Source organism: Narcine bancroftii, chromosome 4, assembly GCF_036971445.1.
Source record: "Narcine bancroftii isolate sNarBan1 chromosome 4, sNarBan1.hap1, whole genome shotgun sequence".
NCBI lineage: Eukaryota > Metazoa > Chordata > Chondrichthyes > Torpediniformes > Narcinidae > Narcine > Narcine bancroftii.
In genome coordinates this window covers 187,598,570-187,615,325 of record NC_091472.1, presented here as the reverse complement: position 1 = coordinate 187,615,325, position 16,756 = coordinate 187,598,570, and the positions used below count along the sequence as shown (strand labels likewise).

The 16,756-nt window shown below is 37.8% G+C and overlaps 1 protein-coding gene across 1 annotated transcript in view; it reads left to right on the top strand.

Moving 5' to 3' along the window:
• The window catches only part of kntc1 (kinetochore associated 1), a 207,699-nt gene that overhangs the window by 189,029 nt on the left and 1,914 nt on the right, over window positions 1-16,756 (top strand). The window contains exons 61-63 of the mRNA XM_069933231.1: window positions 668-757; window positions 4,123-4,268; window positions 15,891-15,978. Coding sequence (XP_069789332.1) covers window positions 668-757; window positions 4,123-4,268; window positions 15,891-15,978 — 324 coding nt within the window. The remainder of the gene's footprint in view (window positions 1-667; window positions 758-4,122; window positions 4,269-15,890; window positions 15,979-16,756) is intronic.

The following is a 16,756-nucleotide window of genomic DNA, read 5'->3' as shown; positions in this document are numbered from 1 at the left end:
GCAGACTGGGAGATCGTATTGTTGAGCACCACAGCTCTGTTTCCGCAATGGCGTGGATCGCCCAGTGGCCACCTATTTCAATTCTCCATCCCATTCCCTTGCTGACATGTTTCTCCATGGTTTCATGTACTTTCAGACTAAGACCACCCATAAATTGGAGGAACAATACTTCATTTTCTGATTGGGCACTCTCCAACTGGATGGCATTAATATCGACTTCCCTGGCTTTTGTTAAAACCCCACCCCCTTGCTTCCCCCGTCGTCTCTCCATTCTGGGTCTCCTTTCGCACAGACATGATGAATTCCACCTAGTCCCTTATCACATCCAGTTAACGCCTTTTGTTGGTTTGGATTCCTCCCCCCATTGTTTGAATTCTGAGACGTCCTGCTTCTGCCTTTTTCTGATTTTACCTTGAAGAAGGGGCTCAGGCCAGAACCTTCAGCAATATATCTCTGTCTCCTATAGATGATAAATAGATCAGCTAAGTTCCTCCAGCATTTACATCTTTTTTTAAAGACAACTGACACCAACATACCTGTGACTGACCCCACCTCCTTCTTACTTTGGAAATGTTAATGAATATAGAAGTTTTGGGCATTTTCCTGGATCTTAGTACATAAGTTGTTCAAAACATTTTGTTGAATATTTATCTCTGTTTGTTTGAAGGGATTTCTCTTGTCAGTTGATTCGGTAACCCTTTTGGAGCAAGTTGCTGATCAGATGACAACTGGAGAGGTTGCAGGATATGCATCCAAGGTAAAATATCTCATACAGAAGCAAAGAAAACTGATATTATAAGTTTTTTCTATGTTGTTGTTTGGACATTATCCTAAAGATCTGAATGACGAGATGAGCAAACCTTTCAGTCGATGCTTAATTTCTTGAGAAGCCTGCTGTCAGAATTATAATGATTTGAAGAGATCTCATGATTTGTATCACCTGGTTCAGGGACGGTTGCTAACCGTCCACCATCAGACTCCAAAACAACAAACTCAGAGACTTATTTAAGGGCTATTACTTTGCACATTATTTGATGAATATTTATTTATTTTGTGTATTGCACACTTGGTTTGCATAGCAGTTAGCACAATGCTATTACAGCACCAGTCACCCGAGTTCGAATCTGGTGTTGCCTGTAAGGAGTTTGGACATTCTCCCAGTCACTGTGTGGGTTTCCTCCCACCTTTCAAAACGTACGGGGCTTGTAGGTTCATGAGCCAGAAAGGCCCATTATCATGTTATATGTTTTTGTTTACATTTCTCTTTTGTAGTTGTACCTTTTCTTGAGTACAGTTTTTTTGCACTATCGATCAAAAGAAAGTCGGCAGGGAAAAGAATTTCAGGGTTATATGTGATGTCATGTATGTTCTCTGACAATAAATATGAACTGATAAATTAGTGGCAATGAAAATCCTAGTATTAAGTGCATTGGAAATCAGGGTAAGGACATTGCTGAAAAATTAAATGGCTAGAATCAAACAATAATAATGGAAATATTTTATGGTGCCAGAAATCATAGAATTTGGGACTAAGTTATTAATTTAAAGTAGCAAGTAAAGACAGGGTGTCAATAGCAGGTTGTGCTTTGGTATTGTTTAAAGTGGACACTGGGCCTTGGGATTGGTAGCAAGCAAGGTCCTGGCTTGGGTCATTAACAAGCAACCAAGGTTAAAAATAAATAATACATGTGTAGAGCACTAGAAGAATTTTGATTTTAATCTTTGCAAGAACTCAAGTTATAAATAAAGTATCCACTAGTTGAAGTGAAGTGGAAATAAAACCCTTACTATTATTTCATCATTGATAGATGAAAAATATTTTAGCAGTTATATTAGTGATAGGGTGAGTTTTCGACTATTTGGATGATTTGGACCAATACAGTATCCCATTACAACTGTTAATAAGCACAATGTGCTATTTAGAGGTAATGGTGCCTATTTGCACTGATTGCAGCCTGCCAGTAAGGAAGTCAAGGATCCAGTTGCAGACAGCTAGAGCAAGTAAGAGTTTCAGTGCATCGTTTTCAAATCTGATGCCTAATAAATCTGTTAACTTTATCAATTCTTTTTTGTTGGATTATGAACTTGTTGATGTAGGGTGTTTTCTACACCCTAATGATGAAGAGTTTTCTTTTTTCACACATTTATCATCAATATTCCAGGATTGATTATTTCTTTGTTGATAATTAAGTGGTGGCCCACCTCACTGACAAAAGACAAAGGAGGAAAAACCCAACACCCAACCCAAACCAACAAATTTTCCCCTGCAACCGCTGCAACCGTGTCTGCCTGTCCCGCATCGGACTTGTCAGCCACAAACGAGCCTGCAGCTGACGTGGACTTTTACCCCCTCCATAAATCTTCGTCCGCGAAGCCAAGCCAAAGAAGAATCAATTAAGTTCCATCGGTAACAGATTGTGCCTACGGCACAATTGCTGTTTCTGATCATGCATCTTTGAAACTCTCTTTTACACTCTGATGTCACTTCTGGAGTCTAGCAATGGCGGTTTAATTCAACCTTACTTCAAGATGAAAAAATTGTAGAGTTTATTAAGGAGCAAACCTCTTATTCTTAACAAATTTAACTGAGGAAATGTTGAGTTTAACTGTCTGGGATACATTTAAAGCATACCTTCGGGGAAAAATAATTTCCTATTCAGCTGGGTTAAGAAAACGTACAAAAGAAGAATTATTATTATTGAATAATAAGATTAAAGAAATTGATAGGGTATATTCAAGGATCCCTAATGCTGAAAGAGTAGAACTTCAAACGCAATGTGATTTACTTTTAACATACTGTATTGAAAGCCAACTTCTTAAACTTAAAAGTTTGTTCGTGGTAAATTGTTAGCTGGTCGATGAACATCAGCTATGGCCAAAGACAGATGACTAAAATTAGTAAAAAAGACAGAACCATTGTGTTTGATCATGATGAAATGAATAAAACATTTCAGGAATTCTAATCTGATTTATATAAATCTGAGTTTCCTGACAATTCTGTCTCTATGGATAGATTCCTGCAACAGTTGAATATCCCTAAAATTTCTTCTAATTATCAACTTTTATTGGAAGCTCCAATTTCACAGTTGGAAATTTTTTAAGCACTTTCCTTCCTTCATTCTGACAAAGTGCTAGGTGCAGATGGTTTTTTAGATGTTTTGCTAATATACTTACTCCCCGACTTTGTAAGGTATTTAGTGATTCTAATCTTTTTAGAATCTTGTCATGAACATTTTATGAAGCGTCAATCTCCTTAATTCCTTCTGATTGCGCTTCCTATACACCAATGTCGTTATTGAATGTTGATTCTAAAATTCTTACCAAGATTTTCAGCTAATAGTTTGGAAAATATTCTTCCTCAGATTATCTTTCTAGACTAAACAGGATTTATAATGAATCGATATTCACATTTTAGTATCTGTAGATTAATGGATATAATTTATTCCCTATTGCTTAAAACACCAGAATGTGTAGTGTTGTTAGATGCAGAAAAGGCTTTTGATATAGTGAAATGGAAATGCCTGTTTGAAGTTTTGAAAAGATTTAATTTTGGCCCTGGTTTCGATTTTGGATTAACTTGATTTATCAACATGTTTAAGTTTAGAGAAAGTTAGGAGTGTACATTTGATACTTCTGTTAAATTTGAAGAGATTTGGTGATTATTTTCCCTTCCGGACTATATTTATTTCTGTTCTCTTTGTTGGTGAAGCCCAGTCGATTATTTTTTATGAATAAATTCTCAAGATAGGTTTCTCAGTCTTTTTTGCTTTTTTTTCTTAGATTAGGTGTGGGTTAAAATAGTTTAAGTTAGAATTTAATTTTTTTATAAAATAAAAAAAGAATTTCCGTTCACATGTGTCATGTATATAACAAAAAGCTCATTATTATTTGCAGCTCCTGACCCCCGCCTCTCAATAACCAGGTTCAGAGTTCAGTGTTTTCTTGTTACCATCATCCCTTGTCTCAATCGCTGGCACTGTAACAGTGTTCCACTAACCCTGCCACCCTTGATTCTTAAAGTATTGTTTTTATTATTTACAAGGCTTTTAAAAACACAATTTAAAATCGACGGTAATCTTTGTTTTAAAAGAAGTCTTAATAAATCTATTTTAATCTTTGAAGATTAAGGACTTGGCGTTAGGCAACATTGCAGACAAGAAACAGTACGAGATGCTTATTGGATCAAAATTCTTTCCTTCTCTGAAGCAATATATGATTGATAACAAGCGTGTGAAAGAACTGGTGAATTACCTTGTAAATAGGAGCTGGTAAGTATAAACTAAGATCAGTAAAGATCCAGATTCTTTGTTTATATTTTGTTTTGCCAGTCTCTTACAGATCTGAGTTTAGAAAAATGAATGTAATTCCTTGAACACGTCGATGCGTTGAATTGAAAGGATATGTTCCATGGTCTATGACTCTAATGTCATTCTCCTGCCTTTTTCCCCATGCATAAAAATAAAAACTCTTCCCTTTCTAATCTGTTGCAGATTATGCAGTGAAGCATTCTATGCCCTGTGTTTTAAAAAGAAAGGGCAAAGCATATTCATAACTATGGACTTTGTTGATATTATTTACTTTATGCTGCCTGCCTGAATCTCCATGATAGGCACACAATTGTTCCTTAACTATAGAAATCCTCTGTGCAATTTTGAGGATTTGTTTGCTTTTTATTTTTCTGTTTTACTGCTTCAACCATCTCTTAATCACTTCATATAACTAACGTGTTTTGACTGTGATATGAAGAAAAATGTCTTTATCATTTTATTTTGGCATCTTTTATAAAACAGGACACTCAACGCTAAAGGATGCATTTTAACAGATTGGAATCAGTGATAGCATGTCAAGACTTAGAATGATTTCTTTGCTTTTTGACTTTGATTTATTTTGTTTATTAAACACTGGAAAGAATGTAAATATATTGGAGACAGTACAAAGCAGATGCATCAGGACATTGTCAAATTGAAGCATTTCACTTAAAAGGAGAGATTAAACAAGTTGTGTGGAGATGTTCAGAACAAGATATGATCAGAATTTATTGTCAAGAATATGTGTCACGAAATTCATGGCTTTACATTGGAAAAAAAAATGCTATAAAATACACATACGTTTTAAAAAAGTAAATTTGTGCAAAATAAGAGAAAAAAGTGAGGTAGTGTCCATGGTTTATTGTCCATTCAGAAATCTAATGGCAGAGGGGAAGAAGCTGTTTTGTACCATTGAGTGTTCATCTTCAGGCTCCTGTACCTCCTTCTTGATGGCAGCAGTGAGAAGAGGGCACGGGCTGGGTGGGGAGTTCCTTCATGAGAGGCTGCTTTCTTGAAATGCCACCTCTTGTAGATGCTCTTATGGAGTGAAGACCAATGTCCATGATAGCGCAAGCCTCTTCCCGTCCTGTACATTGCACCTCCTTTCCAGACAGTGTTACAATCAGTCAGAATCCTCTCCATGGTACACCTACAGAAATTTGGAAGTCTTTGGTGATGTGGCAAATCTCCTCAGACTCTTAACAAAGTATAACTGCTGGCGAGATCATCTGAGATGTTGATAACTTGGAATTTGAAGTTCTTTACCCTTTCTACTGCTGAGCCCTCGATCAAGACTGGTTTGTGTACTCCTGATTTTCCCTTCTTGAAGTTTTCAATCAGTTCCTTGGTTTTGCTAAGTTGAGGGCAAGGTTGTTGTTGAGACACCATTCAACTAGCTGATCTATCTTACTCCTGCACGTTTTCTTATTGGTCAACTTTATTGTTGCATGTATCAAAGATGCAGTGTAAGTGGATGTTTTGTGAGCAGACACTTAATGTAAATAAAAGACTACAAAGTGCAAAGTTACAGAGAAATATCAGTTTGGATGGAGTAAAAGCAACATAATTTTAATATTTTGGGATCATTCAGAAGTTGGGTAACAGCAGAAAATAATCTGTCCTTGAATCTAGGGGTGCATGATCTCACACTTGTGAATCTTCTAGCTTGGAGGGCAGTGAAGAGAAGGTGTCTATGGTGGGATGAGATGTAATATATTGCCTGCTTTTCCAAGGCAGTCAATGTTAGAGATGTAGTTGATGGAGGGGTAGGGGCTGTAAATGATGTACATTGAGCCCCTGCAGTTCATCCTGAGGGATAACTTGATAGAGGTATACAACATTTATGAGAGGGATACATAGGTTAAATAGTGAGAAGCTTTTTCCTTAAGAGGCTCGGGGATTAAGACGAGGGGTAGAGATTTAGAGGGGCTTTGAGGAGATTTTTTTTGCACAAAGTGTGATTGGAATCAGACAGATGCATAAGAGATGGTTGAAGCAGGTATGCTCACTACATTCTTGAGTCGCCAGGACAATGAACCTAATGTGAGTAAATGGGATGAGTGTAGATGGTGCGAAGGTTAGCATAGATACGGTGATCCAAAGAGCCTGTATCTGTGCCATGTAGCTCCATAACTCTAAAATTGATGTGAATCTATTGTGGGATTTGATCTGTTTCCCTGGAAAATTCGAAAATAAATTATCTCTATTTGCATCTCTGGCTTCTTTGTTCGTATAACTCAGAGATCTGGACATTGTGTTTCTAAGCCTTAAGTAAATCGTTTAGTGTCACGTGGACAGAGATGCAGTGAAAAACTGTGTTTTGTGCACCATGCTCTAGCTCTCTGTTTTCAATTCAAAAAAGTTCACAGAAAACATATACAAGATCAGTCATGACATTGGTACCCAACCTTAATGCTTTTGAATATGTTGATTTGTGCAAGAGCAGCTCAAAAGCATTCTCAGTTCCTTTGTTAATTTTCATTGAGCTTTCTCTCACTGTAGTTCATTACCCCAAAAATATATCTATTGATTACTTTCGAATATACTTAACAATCTTTCACTGCCTTTATTTTCATCGCAGCAGGAAAAGTAGAATCTGAAGACTACTGTCTTTTAATGAAGTCATGTTAGATCTGATTGTATCTTCAACTCTGCATTTTATCTACCCATGGAATCCTTTCACCCAATTTATTATTAGGCATCTATAACCTCTGACCTTAAAATATTCAATCAAACTGATGATTTCTGAAGATTTGCAGCCCACTGAGAGGGAAGATTTTGTCTTGTTTTCCTCAAATAGCCAATCCCATAGTTTTAAATGTGGCCTCAACTTTTTGTTCTCCGATAAGAGCGAACATATTTCCCAGTTCACTCTTGATCTTTATCTTTATAAAATCCCCTTTCACTGTTCTGAATTTAAGTTGATCTAACCAGATTATCTGGCAGCAAGTTCCACATTCTAACCACTCTGAATAACAATGTTTCTTCTGAATTAATATTTGGATTTATTGTGGACTATCTGTTATTTATGACATCAAATCAATTTTTTACAATGTGAATGGGTTTGATCCATCTTAACCATAGCATTCAATTGTTTTTTAAATGTTTAAATTTAAATGCAGGGTTTTGCTGACACAAATGTTACGGAGTCCAGAAGACCCCCCCAAAACCACCAGCAATAGATATGCACCACAACACAAAGGGGTCCTTAAACAAAAGTAGTTTTTAATTATATTTGAACAAGAAAACACAATTAAACTTTAACCTATTACTATCAACCTACCTAACCTACTTAATTCCCCACCCCCTCCCCAATTCTAAGCGCAGGTGTGTGTCATGTGTATTTAAGATTAGAAAAGTTCTCTGAATCACAGTCCAATTTCACTGGTTGCAGGAAATTCTTGTACTGTGCATAGAAGTTAGCATTAACAAAGTTCACCAGTCTTTGGTGCTTAACAGGCAAATGGTTACCACTCAGGAGGGTTCTTGTTGGTCTTCAGAGAGAGATTCCTTTTTTGTTCCAGGACATCCACAACTGATTCCTGTTGAATCACTCTTGCTGACGAAACTTGCCCCCTTCAGGGTTCTCCAGATGATCCTCCTTCTTTCAGGTCACCTTTCAGACAGCCAGTCTTCTCCTTTGACCCCAAAAGTTTGCTCTGGAACTGATTTCTGTCTCCTTTCTCTCTGTTTCACACCCTCCCTCTCTGAGAGCAAAACTATTTTGTAACTGTTTTGTCCCCTTGCAAAAATCACATGCTCTCCCAGGCAAGTTGTATGCTGCAACTTTGTTGCGCTTTTTACAAAAGTCCTGCAAATATTCTGTGTTTTAAAATGTTTGTATGCAACCTGCTCTAATAATCCTTCCCAAAACACCTCGAAATACTCTATCACACCTTTCCCCTTTAAAGGGAATTTTAATTCTTGAGTTAAAATTCAGTTATAATTAAACTGTCTTAAAAATCACTAAGAGATAATACATAATATATAAATTGTTATAGTACAGTTATTCAATTTTGAAAGTATCTTTATACACAATCATTTTGAACAACTTGACAAACAATCGGAAATCACATTATTTACTCCTCTGATATGGTTAATTTGCAGATCATATTCTTGTAATATTAAACTTTAGTTTAACAATCTTGTTTTTATTCTTCATTTTATTCAAAAACCAGAGGATTGTGGTCAGTGAATATAACAATTGGTTCATGGGAGGTACCAAGCTATATGTCAAAATTCTGCAGAGCAAATATGATACCCAACAGTTCTTTTTCAATAGTGGAATAGTTCTTTTGATGAACATTGAATTTCTTTTGAAAAGTAGGCAACTGGATGGTCAATTTCATTATATTTTTGCAATAAAACTGCACCTGCTGCTCTCTCACTGGCGTACACTGCTACAGAAAATGGTCTGTCAAAATCAGGAGACTTTAACATAGGGGAATGGCATAGCATATCCTTTAAATTTTCTAAAGCTGTCTGACAATCTTTAGTCCACACAAATTTCTTCAAAAGATTGGTTAAAGGAAGAGCAACCTCAGCAAAACTTCATGTAATATCCTGCCATTCCTAAAAACCTTCTAACTGCTTTCTTGCCATTGGGAGTAGGAAACTCAGAAATTGCATTCACCTTAGCTTGAATAGGTGCAACTTTGCCATGGCCAACTACATAACCCAGGTATGTTACTGTGGCATTTGCAAATTGACTCTTTGCTAAATTACCAATTAAGTTTGCTTTGGATAATCTTGCAAACAATTTGTCCAGTTGCCTTAAATCAGGGGTGTCAAACTCAAATTCACAGAGGGCCAAAATTAAAAACTTGGACTAAGTCGTGGGCCAAACTAAATATTTATTGAAAATTTTCAAGAACATCTGCATGTTTTCTCTTCTTTCAACATATGTAATGTTAAACTTTTTCTTATTAAAATAAATGTTTAATAGTTTTGGTTAAACTCTTTCCAGAAGAAGCATTAACAAATGAGAAATAAAATATTTAATAAATAATACTTCTCTATAGCCTTTAAGCTCCTTTTAAATGTATTTTTTTTCACAAGCCAACAAGTCAAAAAAATAACACTTGCTTCAATGACAAACAGGTTTGTCTTTTAAAATGATGAACATATAGTCTGTCTCCCACCTGTCTTGAAAGGTCCTGTTTTCTGTCTTTCGTTTGGCCATTTTCCGTAAGGGGTTTATTACATGTGAGTTGGACCACAGGTCGCAGATGCTAATGAAAGTAAAGAGATGAGGTGGGGGGCGATTAGCGGGCTGACGGGCCAGCGCCAACGCATTTGCAAAGCATTCTGGGATTTGTAGTATTAGCTGTGCATGCGCTATACTGGCGCGGCGGCCAGCGGGACAGCTCTAATACATCTTTGATATGATCTTGCGGGCCAAATATAATTATATCACGGGCCAAATTTGGGCCACGGGCCTGAGTTTGACATGTGTGCCTTAAATGTTCTTCCCATGTGTTACTCTTTGTGACCAAGTCATCAATATAAGCATCTGTATGAGTTAACCCTCGGATAATTGAATTAATCATCCTCTGGAATGCTGCAGGGGCATTTTTCATGCCAAAAGGTAACATATTATACTTATATAAACTGGATGGAGTTACAAAAGCTGAAATATCCTTTCCTCTCTCAGTTAAAGACCCACACCAGTAACCCTTCAACAAATCCAACTTAGTAATAAATTTAGCTGTGCCAATTTTATCAATACAGTTATCTATTCTTGGAATAGGATAAGCATCTGTTTTAGTTACTGAATTAATTTCCCTATAATCTGTACAGAACCTAACAGTTCCATCAGGTTTTGGTACCAGAATACAAGGAGAACTCCAATCTGAGTTCGAAGGTCTAATAATGTCATTCCTTAACATATATTCCAGCTCCTGATCCATGATTTTACTCCTCTGAATGTTTATTCTATATGGGGGCTGTTTTATGGGATTTGCTTCTTCTACATCTACATCATGGTAAATCACTGATGCCTTTTTTAGAACATCAGGGAACAAATTTGTGTATTTGAAAAGTAATGCTTTCAACTGCATCTGCTCTTATAACTTAAGATGGCCTAACTTTTCCAAAATTGCTGAGTTAGACAGGCACACAGGAACAATGATTTCTTTAAGGTTACCATCACAAGATTCTGTTTCCATAATCTTATGATCCACCACTTACTCCACTATGTTAACAGCCAACACCTCTGATACAGATTGTTCTCCACTACCCTTATCCTCTAAATAAGGATTCATTAACAATTCACCCTCCAAGTCATATCCACAAGCCATTTCTTTAATCTCCTGTTCAGTTACTGCTTTCTCCCTTATTTATTTTCTGTTGCTGAATTAACTCTTTCCTTGACAAAGAGAAATCCTCGCTCTCACAATGACCCTGTTCTTTCAAAAGTACCTCAAAAGTATTGGGCAAATCTCTATCAACTGGATTTTCTTCAGCTGTTAGCTTCTTAGTCATAGACCTAGTTCCTGCACTTGCAGGATATATCTCATAATTCTCTTTAACCACATCCTTACTAGGCCGATTTGTCAATCTTAAAATTGACCCAACTTTATCCTTGCCAAATCATTCCCCAACAAAAACAAGACACCCTGCATGGGTAACTTTGGAATTACTCCTACAACAACAGGTCCATTAACTAATACTAAGTGCAGGTGTGTGTAATGTGTATTTAAGATAAGAAAAGTTTTTTGGATCACAGTCCAATCTCACTGGTTGCAGGCAATTCTTGTACTGTGCACAGAAGTTAGTATTAACAAAGTTCACCAGTCTCTGGTGGTTAACAGGCAAATGGTTACCACTCAGGAGGGTTCTTGGTGATTTTCAAAGAGAGATTCCCTTTTGTTCCAGGACATCTGCACCTGATTCCTGTTGAATCAGTCTTGCTGACGAAACTTGCCTCCTTCAGGGTTCTCCAGATGATCCTCCTTCTTTCAGGTCACCTTTCAGACAGCCAGTCTTCTCCTTTGACCAGGAAGTCTTCCAAAAGTTTGCCAGCTTTGTCTTTCTGGAACTGTTTTCTGTCTCCTTTCTCTCTGTTTCACACCCTCCCTCTCTGAGAGCAAAATTGTTCTGTCTGCCTGCAAAAAATCACATACTCTCCCAGGCAAGCTGTATGCTGCAACGCTGTTGCTTTTTTTGCAAAAAAGCACTCTGCAAAAGTCCTGCAAATATTCTGTGTTTTAAAATGTTTGTGTGCAACCCGATCTTGCAATTCCTCCCAAACCACCTCTAAATCCTCTGTCACACAAACCAGCTTTCTGTGGTGGTAAATTGCAAATTAAAATGGAGTGTATGCTTGGAGGAGAGGGGGTGGGGGGTGGAGTGTTGTCTAATATGGATTTTAGGAGGTCTTAATGAAAAATATGAGTGTCCATTAAAGATTGTTATGAGAGAAAAATAAAAACGAAAAGGGCATTTTTGTTTTAGAAAATTAACTTGTGAGATGCAAGGGTAAGCGTTGAGGCTCAACAGTTCACAATCTATGGATGAGAATATATCAGAATCTTATGATGATACAGTCCCTGGTGGCACTGCAAGTGGTGAGGTAGACAAGGTGAGGTTTCCAGAGAAAGTGAGTGGGTGAGGATTTGGCTGATGAAATACAGGGCGGCACAGTTAGCCTACTGGTCAGCGCAACAGTTTTACAGTGCCAGTGACCTGGGTTCGAATCCCATGCTATCCGTAAGAAGTTTATACATCCTCCCTTGTCTACATGGGTTTCTTCCAGGTGCTGCTGTTCCCTCCGACATTTCAAAAACAGTGTAGGCATATTGGGTGAATTTTGGCAGCATGGGCTCATCTGTATGTATGCCCAAACAGTCGAGGGGAAATTGAGAAAATCAATGTATTTTTCAGAGGATTTGTAGTGTGGATTGTGGATGATCATGTGACCTCTCCATCTGGAACCTGGTCGGTACATGGATTACGAAGGGTCACATGACCTTGCCGGCTAGATCCTAATCAGAAGTCACCTCACCTGTCAAACAAGGGTTAGATCTGTCCACCTGTGAGACTGATGCATGATTGCTCTTTACTGCGGATGTCTGATTGGTCCTCCGGTTGCCGATCAATGGTTAGATCCGACCCACAGGTGAGGCTGACACGCGTTTGAACCTCGCAGGTCACATGGGTGGCCTTGCATCGAAAAAGCAGCACGTGGAGTCTCTCTTTTTTTCCCCCTCCCTCCCTCTCCGTTTTTGCTGCTGCATGGAGACAGTCACTGAATTACAGGCCATAGGCAGCACCAGATTCCTGACTGCAATGGTCAGTCCTGGATCACAAGCTGTGGACATTGCTGGATACCAGGTTAATTTGATATACTTGTTAGTTGTGATTAATTTACTGTTTATTAGCATGTTGATATTGCTAGAGATAGAGAGGGATGGTGAGTATTGTGCATTCCCAGTCGGGATATGAGAATGTTTAGCAGCGATTTATTTGCACCCTATTTGTGTTTTATTCTAGGTAAGTCCATATGAGTGTGTTCACATTTGTGAATTCCTCTGTGTATAATTAAGACTAGTTTGTGTCTAGCCTTGATTCTCTTTGAACCTGTCAAACCTATTCTGAACACAACAGGATCTTCTTCTGTTGTGAAGTACAGATATTCCCTGACTGAGGATCGGTCTTATCTTGAAATTTACAGAAGTCGGAATTTTCCCCACATGCATGGAGTACTGAAGTCTTAAAGCAAACCTTTTAATCAAATGTTGTATTTGACAAACAATAACAAGGATACAGGGCATGTAAGAGCCAAAATGTGCATACGTATTTTGTTAGTCGGCGTCCCAGGGCCCATAGGTTGGGTGCAGCCATCTTGATTCCTATGCAGTCTTCAGTTAGCCCACGCTTGGTGCATTCGTGCATTGGAATTCAGTTGGTGCATGCGCGAGAGTTATGGGCACAAATTCAGTATTTTCTGGGCACTTAACTCTTGCATATGCGCAACCCGAACTCCAATATGTGAACCCACCGTGCATGTGCCAACTGAAGACTGCACAGGAATCAAGATGGCCGTGCCCAGACGATGGATCCTGGTATGCCAACTAACAAAGTAAGTGAGCACTTTATAGTTATAGTTTGTCAAATGCAACATAAACGGCATAAATTTTTTATTTTCTCTTATATATTTTAAAAATTTAGTTGTATTTGGGGATGGGCATAGGTCGCAAGTAAGGGAGTACCTGTACAACAAACAATTAACATGGTCAATGATCCTTTGCCCTTTATTGCAAGGAGGTTCTATTACAGCAGAAATGGTGTCCTACTGAAATTATAAAATGTCCTATTAAGATCATATGTGGAAGATATTGTACTGACCTGATCTGCCTAGGAAAGGGTATACTTGAAATAAGAGGGAACCAACAAAGGTTCACTCAACTAGTTCATGAGGTAGGAAATTATCCAAGAAAGGATCAAATAGACTGAGGCAGGGTCTTTATAATTTGAAGAACAGGTGATCTCATTGAGATATTCAAAGATCTTATGGGGTTTGATGGGATAGGTGTAGGAATAATGTTTCCCCTAGCTGCTGTGCTCTGAACCATATGTCACTGTCTCAATATAAAGTTTTGACCATTCAGAAATGAGCAGACTATGGAAGTGTACAGTAAAGGAACAGTGGCAACCATGATGCAAAATTTAACTAATCCATTCATCTTATCTAAATGACTCTTTAATGCTGCTATCATATCTGCTTCTGCTACCTTTTCTAGTAGTGCATTTACTCAATTCCTTTACTAAAACAGCTACTGCTTTACTCTCGTTAATCATCTTCATTGTCTCCTCAAAAAACTCAAATCAGGTTTGTGAGATATGCTGTCCCCTAAGCAAGTCATGCTGACTATCCCTAATTAGTTAGTGTTCTTCTAGGTGCGAGTAGATCCTTTCCCGAAGAATATTTGTATACAATTTCTTGACATTGATGTGATGGTTCACTACCTTTAAGTTCCTGATGGTCCCTCATGCCCATCTTAAACAAAGAACAATATTAGCTATTCTTAGTCCTCTGGGACCTTGTCTGTAACTAAAAAGATACAAAGATCTCTGAAAGACCCCAACAATCTTCTTTTGCTTCTCAATAACCTTGGATGTATCCCATCAGCCCCAGGGGATGTCCACCTTAATATTTTTCAAGAGACCCACGCTATGTCTGAGAATATCAGGATATTCCACTCTGATCTCACCATCCTCCATGACTTTCTCCTTGGTGAATACCTATGTGAAGTATCTTGCCCACTGGCTTTAGCGATAAATTTCCTCCTTTGTGCTTGATTGGTCCTACCCTTTCCTAGGTTACCCTCTTTAATTTATGCATAAAATATTCTAGGTTTTTCCTTAATCCTGCTCACAAAGGGGATTTAGAAACAGAAAATGCAAGAGAAGACCATCTAGCCCCTCAAACCTGTTCCATTAATCAAACATCATCATCCATTAATGCATCATACGACTTCAGTACCATATAGTGAATTGGCCATAACACCGTTTGAACATATTTCTTGAATTGGCCTGAACAGCTTTGAAAGGGATTTCCACAATTTCACAATACTGAGTGAAAAATACAGATTTTTCCTCACTTAAGCTGATGTCCTTCCTCAGAGTGGCACTAATGAGCAATGCTACCCCACCTCCTTTATCTTTTGGTCAATCTTTCCAAAATGTTGAGTACCCTTGAATATGAAGTTTCCAATCCTGGAACCATTCTAAGTAATTCCAGTCTGGTCATAGCAGGTCTGCTGAGATGAGAGAAATTTCTTCTTGGTGAATGTAATTGCTCTTTAGAATTCTGGATGATATATGGCCATGAAAGTTCACTCTCAGAATGTATATACAAGCCAGAGATCAACATAGGTTAAAACCTCTATTTTGCACAAAGACAAGAGATCTTATTGAATGATGGGACAAGTGCAAGATCTATTCCTACATCTGATTCTTGCAACTACAGGGTTGGTGAGTTGACATTCAGAAGTCGAGGTGAAATTTTCCAGTTATTTTGGGATTGGCGTTTAAAAGCTGTGGCAAATGTTCAGTACGATATGGATTATGTCTAACACTGTGGTTCTCCACCTTTTTCTTTCCACTCACATACCACTTTAAGTATTCCCTATGCTATAGGTGCTCTGTGATTAGTGAGGGATTGCTTAAGGTGATGTGCAGGTGGAAAGAAAAAGTTTGAAAACCACTGCTTTAATTGTACCTCATTGACTCGTTATGTGCACAGTTTCATAACTCCAAAGGAAATAGGCCAATGACATTTTTTCTCAAGCAAAATATTTCCGTGACAATTGAATCTAGAGCAGTGGTTCTCAACCTTCCCTTCCCACTCACACACCACCTTAAATAATCCTTTACTAATCACAGAACACTTGTGGCATAGGGATTACTTAAAATGGCATGTGAGTGGAAAGAAAAAGTGTGAGGACCACTGTAAGGTTAGACCTTCCTGCAGTCATAAATAATTTGCTTTAAGTATCGCATCACCTTCAAGTATACTCACTGGTCATTTTTGTATTCATCTCCAAGATGCTTATAAGTAATTAAATTTTACTCTTACAGCCTTGATGAAGCCATCTCAGTAGTAACTGTCTACCTAAATTATGAAGGAAGACCCATCAAATCTGATATTTCTCCTGATTTTTTAAAGGTAAAATATGTTTTTAAATAAATCTTTTTCATGAATTTTCTTCTAAGGAAATAATATCATTCTTATGAAATAAGTACGGATATCCCTGGGTACGAACACCTGACTTATGGACAGCCCAGCTTCTATAATATTAAATTTGAAAGTCCCACTTACATGCAAATGTTCATTCCTATGGACAGTGCAAGATCTCGATCTCCCTCTCTCTCCTCCCCCCCCCCACCCCTAAACTTCTAGTGATTGTCTTTTTTTTTTCACGAGTCTCATGTGTTTTTGATGCCATTCATTGCAGTGCTATAAAAGTATGGTTGCCATATCAAGTGATTTTAGTTTTTTTTCTGATGTGGACAAAAATGACTTGTGGATATAAATACCCATATCTTCTGGTGACATTATTTGATCTGATTTTAATTCAGTCATGAAATTTAAATGTTTCAGAAAATAATAATACTGCTAGAATTGATCTAACACACATTAGGGTGGTGACAAATGACTTTAAATTGAATAAATTCGAATGAGATTTTTCATCACTTTCTTACCATAGTTGGCACAATTAAAGGTAAGTAATTTTCTCAATTGCGATGAGTTACTGTGCGCACGTCCAGCCAGCAGCAGCGTAGTTTTGGGGACGTCACTTCTTTGTATGTGGAGTTGAACATTTCAGAGCAGGACATCACGTGGGACAGCTCTATTGAAATGTACAGAACAGTGACAAGGCCTAGCTCTAATCCAAAAATAACCAATACTTGGTGAATAGTTTATGGGAAGCTGTTAGCCTTTG